This window comes from Pipra filicauda, unplaced genomic scaffold, assembly GCF_003945595.2.
Source record: "Pipra filicauda isolate LSUMZ 115617 unplaced genomic scaffold, ASM394559v2 scaffold282_size1924045_pilon, whole genome shotgun sequence".
In the NCBI taxonomy this organism is placed as follows: domain Eukaryota; kingdom Metazoa; phylum Chordata; class Aves; order Passeriformes; family Pipridae; genus Pipra; species Pipra filicauda.
In genome coordinates this window covers 58,020-67,353 of record NW_024104401.1, presented here as the reverse complement: position 1 = coordinate 67,353, position 9,334 = coordinate 58,020, and the positions used below count along the sequence as shown (strand labels likewise).

Sequence of the window (9,334 nt, the reverse complement as noted above, 5' to 3'; positions counted from 1 at the left end):
CCTGAGCCAAGCCCAGCCCTCCCTGAGCCCACTGACCTCTGCTCTCTCCTCAGGGCTTCCTCGTGCTGCCTGTTCTCCTGCTTCCACATCTCCAGCTCGTTCTTCATGGCATCCATGTCCTCCTGGATGTAATCCACAATCCTGCCAAGGGCTAAGGCGTTCTGGCACAGAGTCTGGATGGAGGCCTGAGACTTCCCGATTTCTTTGGCTACCAAGTCCCTCTCTCTCTTCCTGGATCCTTCCGAAACAATCGGCTTCTCCTAAGGGAAAGGATCAGTAAGGAAAGCATCAAAATTAGGGAAAAGTAAAGAATGCTTTGGAGACTGGGAAGGAGCTGGAGAAGTGTTTCTGCCAGGATGAAATGGAAGAGAAAAACCATGGAATCACAGAGTGGTTTCAGTTGGGAGGGACCTTAAAGTTCATCCCATGGGCAGGGACACCTTCCACTGTCCCAGGTTGCTCCAAGCCCTGTCCAACCTGGCCTTGAACACTCCCAGGGATGGGGCAGCCACAACTTTCTGGGTAAGCTTTGAAAGCAGCAGCAAGTTTTGGGAGCTCCAGCACCTGCTGAAGGGAAAAGCCTCCTCCTGGTTCTCTAAATCCCTTCTCTCCCTCCACTGTCCATACCTGGATTTCCAGCTCCTAATGCTGGTCCCAGTAACAGCCCTTCCCAGCTCCAATACATGGTGGTGATTCCCTGCCTTGTCCTCCTGTTAGCGGCTGGAAAACCGTGCAGGCTGCAGGTGTGGCCTCAACAAACTCCCAAAGAATTCCTACTGCTTCCCTCCTGTGCAGCCAGCAGAGTCTCTGTGGGGCAGCTCCTAAAGCCTCAGGTTACTGCAAGGTAAATAGGAGTTTCCTGCAGTGGGAAAGCCAGGAAGAGCAAAGGGATGCCATAAAAAGAGCAAAGCGATGCCACGTTGTTAATTCACTGCAATAAGATTATTTCAGGAAAACCATCGCCGTGAAGGAAAAGCCCACTGGTTTTTTTCGTCCCCACCAAGAAAAAACAACCTGGTTTTTCTTTCTTTCCAACACTCCCACAGGTCGAATTCCCAAACCCAGCCCCACGGAGCTGGAAGTGCAGCTATTTAAAGTTATTGAAGATGTGCCAGAAAACTAGAGAGGCCTTTTTCTCCCCCCACAACCGCAGGGTGAACCCATTCCTGGGCACAACTCCTGGCTGCTGTGGAAGCAGGGAGGTGGCAGAGGGCTCCTCCCTGGTGCTGGGACACAGGATCCATCCTCTTCCCAACCTGGCCTGGCTTCCTGTGTGAGCCAGGGGCTGTTTGCTCAGCTGGGTTTTGGAGGCAGCAGCAGCTCCTGCCAAACCTTGGTGAACTCAGAGGCTTTGGGGGAGAGAGAGATGGAGTTAGAAAAGCACTTTGGGCAAGATTCAAAGGCTGAGCTTGCCTTTGGTTGGGCTCGTGCTTTGCCACACACGTGGTGCAGGAAAACAGTGGGATTTGGGAGTTTAGTGGGAGTTTATGTTCCAGTTGTTTCATTAGGAACGGGGCTGGAGTGACAAACGTGCTGAACTCATGACCTTCGCTTCCGAAGGGGCTCCATGAGCTGCTAAAAACAACACTCCCTGAATTCCCTCCCTCACAGCAGCAGGTGTTTCATTACATACAGCACATAAACCACAGCATTCCGTGCTTTCTGGAGCCATCCATGTGTTCGTTATCCCGTAGGATGCAGGGATGAAAGCGCTGCGCTCTCACTGGGTTTCAAAGCCCTTCTCTGTCCTAACTCTGGTTTCCTACTCCTTGTGCTCCTTTCACAGGGAAGCTTAATCCATGGCACTAGACTTTCCACATGGAACTGGGAAGTTTAAAGACAACCAGCTTCAACTCAGCAGCAGAGTTGGATCAGATCCAGCAGCTTCCCAGGATAAAGTCCCGTTGCCTTGTTTTTCCCAAGTGCTCCAAACCCTTCCCACTTTCCTCCCCACCATCCATTATCCAAAGCCTCAGCCAAGAAATAAGGAATTCATTCCAAGTCCAACCATGTCAGAAGGGAGAAGACTCAGCCAGTCCATTATCTGAGGGTTGGGCTGTGAAAACCCAGGGAATGCTTCCTTTTTATTTTCCAAATACCAAGTTTGGGAACATTTCCTACGGCATTCTCCTGGAAAAGCTGGCAGCCCAAGGCTTGGACAGGTGGATCTTTGCTGGGTTAAGCCCTGCATTGGCTGGGGCCAGGGAACAAGGGACAGGAGGAGAGGGAACAGCCTCCAGCTGTGCCAGGGGAGGGTCAGGTTGGACATGGGGAGGAGTTTCTCCATAGAAAGGGTGGTCACGTACTGGAAGGGGCTGCCCAGGGAGATTTGGAGTCCCCACCCCTGGAGGTGTCCAAGGATGTGGCACTCAGTGCCCTGGGCTGGGGGACAAGGTGGGCATCGGGCACAGGGGGGACTCCATGGGCTGGGAGGGCTTTTCCAAGTAAAAATCCCCCAGGTCAGTAAAGAAGCAAACCAGAATTGTGCACTTTAGGTACAGAATATATCTTGATATAGATCTATAAAAACACAGGTCTCTAACACACAGAGCCAGCCAACAATTTGAAATATTCTCCGCCAAAATACGGAGCTGCCTGAAAAGCTCAAGTGGCAATAAAACACCATGGAATGCTTGGGATCAATCAGGAAAACACCCTTAAAGTACAGCAGCAAATATTCCAAACTAATTCTAGCATCCCAGGAATTTCAGCATGTTCTTTGTGTAGTCGAATTCCTAAAAAACTGACATGAAAAGGGCGACACATTGTCCCATCCAAAGTCAGCCACAGAATCCCAGGATCATTAAGGATGGAAAAGACTTTTAGGGTCACCAGCCACTCTTTCTTCATTTAATTAATGCTGCCAAGATCACAGAGTGGTTTGGGTTGGAAGGGACCTCAAAGACCATCCAGTTCCACTCAGGGACACCTTCCACTAGCCCAGGTTGCTCCAAGCTGTCCTTGAACACTTCCAGGGCTGGAGCAGCCACGATGCCACACGTCCTGCAGCTCGGGAATGATCAGCACGAACTCCTCAGGCTTTGCCAACTCTCACTAATTATAAAGAATTAAGAGGGAGACAAACCCATTACTGTGTGTCCCCAGCTCTGCAGTTACAGTTACAGGTTAAAATCCACGTGGGACACCCTTGGAAACGCCCAGGAATTCTGGCAGGGGGTTTATTACAGACAAGGTGGGTGGCACAAGGCCCGAGCACAACCTCTGCACAACCATGGAACTGGATATCTCCAGGAGCTGGATTAGCCCAGGCTGTTTCATTAGGCCCTACACCTCAACCAACCCTCCTTTCCCAACACAATCCATAAATTATCCCCACAGAAAAGGCTGGATCACTTCTGGAGGCCCAACACGCCCCCTTTCCTCGGTGTTTGTCACGAGGCACCAAGGCCAATGTCTAGTTTGGATTCCCAGGAAAAGGCCTGCCTTTCCCATCCCCTCCGTGCCAGCAGAACACGGGCACCTGAGCAACTGAAGAGCAGGAATTTTCTTTTTTAATCTTTTTTCATCAATAGGGGGGAAATTACCAACAAGGCTCCAGAAACCACCAGAATTTCCAGAAACAGCCTTTCCTTACTTTTACAGCCACTCCTTTGTTCCCCTTTTTTTATTTAATTAACATCTTTTTAAATATGCATCAAATTAGCCTGAACATCCATCAAGCATTTAATAGTTTCTACAGCCCCTTTTAACTCTACTGTTGTGCCCCACTATGAAAACAGGCCCAAGTAATCAGTTTTATTGAGCTCCCCCGTCTCCCCCCACCTCTTTCTACAGGACAGGGCAGAAACTTCATTTTGGACAAGTAATTTTGATCCATTCCATGCAAAACCAACAAGGTGGGAGCTTTTTTTTTTCCTGTATAAAATATGGTTTTGGATCATAAAGGCTGTTTTCTTTTCCTGCTTTTTACAGAGGCTGCATTTTCAGTAGATTGTAACTATCCACGAGGGAGCCCTGTAAGAAACTCTTTCACAGGAACAGGGGGAAACCAGTAACTGTGAAATCATTTGAAATGAGCAGGATGCTTTTCCTGCTGGTGCCAGGTATGGAGTTCAGTCCCAGGCCAAGGAGTTGGAGACACAATGTTCTTCACCACTGGATTTACCAGACTCAGTCTGAGTTGGAAGGCACCTCAGGAGAATAAAAGAATGGATCTTTCAAAGGGGATTTTTAATTCTTCTTTCTTTTTTTTTTTTTCTGGAAAGAAACATTCATGTTTGATCCCCCTAAAAAGAGCTGGACTTTGCACTGGATATGGACACCCAGCTCAGCCCCCAGAGCTGCTCTGCTTTCCCTCACACTCAGCCTGTGCTGGGGAGAAAAATCTTCCCCAAATCTCCTCTATTTGGGGCAGAATTCAACACAGTAAGTGGAATCATGGGATTCCAGGCTGGTTTGGATTGGAAGGGACCTTAAAGCTCATCCCATTCCATCCCCTGCCATGGGCAGGGACACCTTCCACTAGCCCAGGGTGCTCCAACCTGGCCTTGGACACTTCCAGGGATGGGGCAGCCACAGCTTCCCTGGGAATTGCATCCCTCACCACCCTCCCAGCCAAGAATTCCTTCCCAGTATCCCATCTAACCCGCTGGCAGTGGGAAGCCATTCCTCCTTGTCCCCCTTGTCCTGTCCCTCCATCCCTTGTCCCCAGTCCCTCTCCAGCTCTTCTGGAGCTCCTTTAGGCCCTGGAAGAGGCACTAAGGTCTCCCTGGAGGCTTCTCCTCTCCAGGCCGCACATTCCCAGCTCTCCCAGCCTGGCTCCATCCCTGTGAATCCAGTCTGACCACACACACAGCCCAGGAGACAATTCCAGCTGGAATTAATGCCATTAATTGATGGCACATTGGGTGCCAGTCCTGCCCAGCCTTCCTTCCCTGCTCACCCCACTGGAACTCTGCATCCACCAGCTCCTCCTCTGGGAAAAAAACACCTTTTTCCCATTGAAAAAGAACTTGGAATAAACCTGGTCCCTGTGGTAACCAAGCTGTGAGCCCTGTGCTGTGCCCTGGGACACACTCCCCTTCTCCCAGGGATGGAACCACTGCATTCCCACTTCTATCCCTCCCTTCTGGGAACACTTCCATCCGCTGCCTCATTTGGATTTATACTGGACCTACAGGAGAGAAATTCCATGGTTTTGTGTGCAAAGGAGCCAGGACTCCAGGATTATCCCAAATCCTGCCCCTGTGTTGTAACACCACTGCTTGGGGACCACATTATTTACCCTGGGACACCCCAGGATGGTGTGGTTTGTCTGGAAAACCTCTCCCAAATTCTGGGATATCTGAATCCCAATTAACAGCACTGGCTGGAGGGGACACCCCTGTGCTGCAGTTGAGGGATTAATTTAAAAATCACTGACCTGCAGAGCTTTAAACAACCAGAATCAGCAATAATTATATTTCTTCTAAGCCTCAAAGTGCCCAAGGTATCCCAATTTAATTAATCAAATTAATTAAATTAATACATTTTATTATATATTACATAATATTTATTCATGAGAATTATTAAAATATTTGTTAAAATACTTTAATATTTGTTATTCTTTAATAAAGTATTACCCAAAGTTCCAGCCCTCACAGCCCTATTTTTTATTCCCTTTATTTTCCCAGCTGGCAGAAGGACAAAGCTTTAATGAATATAAGTGGGAAAATACTCAATTTATGTTATATATATTAATAAAATGAGGGAAGATGAACATCCTGTTGACAGACACAGGGATATCCATCCTTTCATCACATGGAATTTCCCAAAGCAAGTTTTCTTTCCAATTTTCCCTGGATTTTTGGTTACCTTATCCCAGAAACCCAGCAGTCCAAGTCCCTTTTCCTCTCCAGTGCAGGCCACACTTTGGAATTCAGCTGCATATTGATGGAGGAGATTTTGATGGAAAACCAATTAAAGAGCTGGAAGTCTGGGGAGAACTGGGCAATTCCCAGACCTGGCACCAAATCCAGGGCCATGAACACAGAGTTCAAGCCCATCCCTGAATTCCCACCTCCCACTTGGCAGCAATGAACCTCTTGGAATTCCTCCTCCTTTTTAATGACTTTTGCTGCCTCTCTTTTCCAGAGAGATTCCACAGAGCAGTGGATTCCTCCCAGATTTGCTGCTCTGCAGCCTTGCCCTGCCCTCCTCACGAGGGACATCCCTCAAGGATGAGACATTCCCAGGATTCTCAGCTGACATGACTCCAGGAAAACTACACATCTCCCTGGATCACCTCTTCAGGAAAACCACTTCTCCCTGGATCAGGAATCCAGGAAAACTGCACTTCTCCCTGGATCAGGATTTCAGGAAAACCACACTTCTCCCTGGATCATCTTTCCATGAAAACTACACTTCTCTGTGGATTATGACTCCAGGAAAACTACACTTTTCCCGGGATCATCTTTTCAGGAAAACTACACTTCTCCCCAAATCATGACTCCAGCAAAACTTCTCATCTCTCTGGATCAGGACTTCAGGAAAACTACACTCCTCTCAGGACAAGGATTTCAAGAAAATTATACTTTTCCCTGGATCACCTTTCCAGGAAAACTACACTTCTCCTTAGATCATCTTTTCAGGAAATCTACATTTCTCTCTCTCTGGATCAGGATTTCAGGAAAACAACACTTCTCCCTGGATTATGACTTCAGGAAAACTACACTTTTCCCTGGATCAGGACTCCAGGAAAACTGTACTTCTCCCTGGACCACCTTTTCAGGAAAACTCCTGATCTGTCTGGATCATGACTTGAGGAAAACTACACTTCTCTCTGGATCAGGACTCCAGGAAAACGAAACTTTTCCCTGGATCAAGATTTCAGGCAAACTACACCTTTCTGTGGATCATCATTTCAGGTGAATGACCCCTCTCCCCGGATCCCAAAGCCCTCAACAGCATCACTGGAAAAGCAGGAGCAGCTCAGCCCCCTCCTGCAGGAGCAGCCCCGGCTGCTCGGAAAGGCCATCCCACGATATTCCAGGGGCTCGGGCAGGTTGTCAGTGCTACAGTGGGAAGTCAGCAGGATTTTTCCAGCCCGAGCTGACACAGCTCAGGGCTCAAAAGGTGCCACAAACCCCAAGCAGGGACTGAATGGATGTTGGAGAGGCTCCAAGCGAGCCGGGAACGCCCTGGATATCAGAGAAGGGACAATTGGCCTTTGCAAACATTTGGAGGGGCTCAAAGGGCTTTTGTCTTTAGGGTGTTCTCTTCGTCTGAGAGAAAAACCATCCAGAAAATGGAGCACAAACAGCAGGGGAAGCTTCCCGAGCTGGAAATTCATGGGATTGTGTCAATCCTGCCCTGTTACCCCGTTCTGTGCCCTGACAGGACACACCAACCAGCACAGAGGGACAGCGTGACCTGAGCCGCTAATGCTGCTCCCAAATTTAGGCTGGAGTGATGATCCAACAGCACCATCTAGTCAGAAGTCCAGGAATAGAACAGCTTGGCTTGTTCTCCAGGGCTCAGGAATGAGCTGAAGCATCAACAGAGCACAATCCACTTAGACCCCTGTTTTGTTTCCAGGGAAATTTCCCCCTCAAGCTCCTGCCAAACAGCCATCAGTGATGGCAGAGCTGCACATTTCTAAGGAATGGGGTGTGACCCAGCAAAGTGGATAAAGATGGGTAATTCCTAATGGATTTATGAACAGGAATCTAAAAGTGTTTTCCTGGTTTTAGAAGGATTTGGTTTCTTCATTCACAGAATCATCACAGACGGGTTTGGGTTGGAAGGACCTTAAACCTCATCCCATCCCACCCCCTGCCATGGGCAGGGACACCTTCCACTAGCCCAGGGTGCTCCAACCTGGCCTTGGAGACTTCCAGGGATGGGGCAGCCACAGCTTCCCTGGGAATTCCATCCCAGCCCCTCTCCACCCTCACAGGGAAGGATTTCTTCCCAATATCCCATCCAAACCTCCCTGGGTTCATAAACCACGGCCCTTGCAACACATGAAGGGAATTTCCTTCCAGGCAAGCAGGCCTGGGGCTGCCCAGTCAATCCCAAACTTCAGGGAGGAAAATACACCCCCCAAGAGCTGGATCTGCCATCCCAACTTTTTCTTTTGGGAAAGCTGAAAGAGGTAGAGAAGCGGTCAAGGCTCCAAGAGCCACCATGGATTTCAGGGAGCTCTGGGAAAAGCTGGACTCGGGGTCTGAGCTGCAGCATTTCAAACACTCCAGATCATTCCTGACAAGGAACATCGAGAGTAAAAACCTCCAAGGCTGAATGAAGATTAAAAGAAATGAGGAGGTGGGGAAGGGAAGATCGAGGAGTTCAGGAAATGCACTCATTTTCCAAAAAAAGCTGTCTAATTTTGTAAGAGATTTCTGGAACTCACTCTGTCCCCTCAGTGCCTCCTCACCAGCGCATCCAACTGGAGTTGGAGACTTCCCACAGGGCCAAGGGATCATAAAAGTCAACCTAAAAACTTTGTAAGGTTGAAAAAGCGAAAGCTCTCCAGTTGTAACAGGAAGACACTTAAATTAGGGGAGTTCAACCTTTTGTGGGCACTCACAGGTCCTTTTTAGACCCTTTATAAGGGAGCAAAACAACAAAAAAAACCCCAACAAAACCCCAGCAAACCCAAAAACTAATTTTCCTTTCACAACTACTGACTGGGGGAAAAAAAATCACAGCAGCAGACAGAGGAAAAGCTTGGTCAGAAATGGGAAAAAAAACATATTTAAGGCAAAGAAAAAAGTCATGATTACAATCATTAGTTTCAGATTTCCTTGCAGGCCATTCCCATCTTACCCTCTCTGTTGTCTGGGATGATTTCTGTGATGCCTCATAATCCTTCTTGGTTTCCAGGATTCTTTTTACCAGCCCACCTGTTGAACAGTCCAGATATTCCTCAGCATTGCTTGGCACTAAACTTGTTTCAAACATTAAAATCAAACCCAACTGCTTCCGTTTTTTATAAGGCAAACAGTTTTCAGGGCCAGAGGAACAGCATTTTATTGTGTATTTTAAATTCTGAGATCCAATGTATTTGTTAGTTCCATTTTTTTCTCTGAAGCTTCTCTAGAAGTGGCCCTGAGGGCCAATCCCATCTCAGAGCTGACAAGCTGGACCTGACACTGCAAATGTGGGGAGAGCCCTTCCCAAACCTTTATTTGCAAAGCCTGGCCATGATGACGATGATAGATATAAAAATATATATAAAAGCAAACATACCATGCTTCTGATCATCAACCAGCTCAACTTCAGGCTCCTGAACAGGCAGGAAGAGAGATTTAGTTGGAAAAAGTTGGTGTTGCTGCACAATTATTACAGTTATTCAAAAATACTCAGCTGGAAGCTGCTTAAGTCCATTCCA

At 48.0% G+C, this 9,334-nt stretch overlaps 1 protein-coding gene across 3 annotated transcripts in view; it reads right to left on the bottom strand.

Moving 5' to 3' along the window:
• The window catches only part of TRAF3IP1 (TRAF3 interacting protein 1), a 29,481-nt gene that overhangs the window by 1,989 nt on the left and 18,158 nt on the right, over window positions 1-9,334 (bottom strand). For all 3 annotated transcript variants that reach the window (XM_039382755.1, XM_027734953.2, XM_039382756.1), the window contains 3 exons: window positions 9,193-9,229; window positions 8,770-8,846; window positions 37-260 (listed from right to left, as the gene is read on the bottom strand). In XM_039382755.1, coding sequence (XP_039238689.1) covers window positions 37-260; window positions 8,770-8,846; window positions 9,193-9,229 — 338 coding nt within the window. The remainder of the gene's footprint in view (window positions 1-36; window positions 261-8,769; window positions 8,847-9,192; window positions 9,230-9,334) is intronic.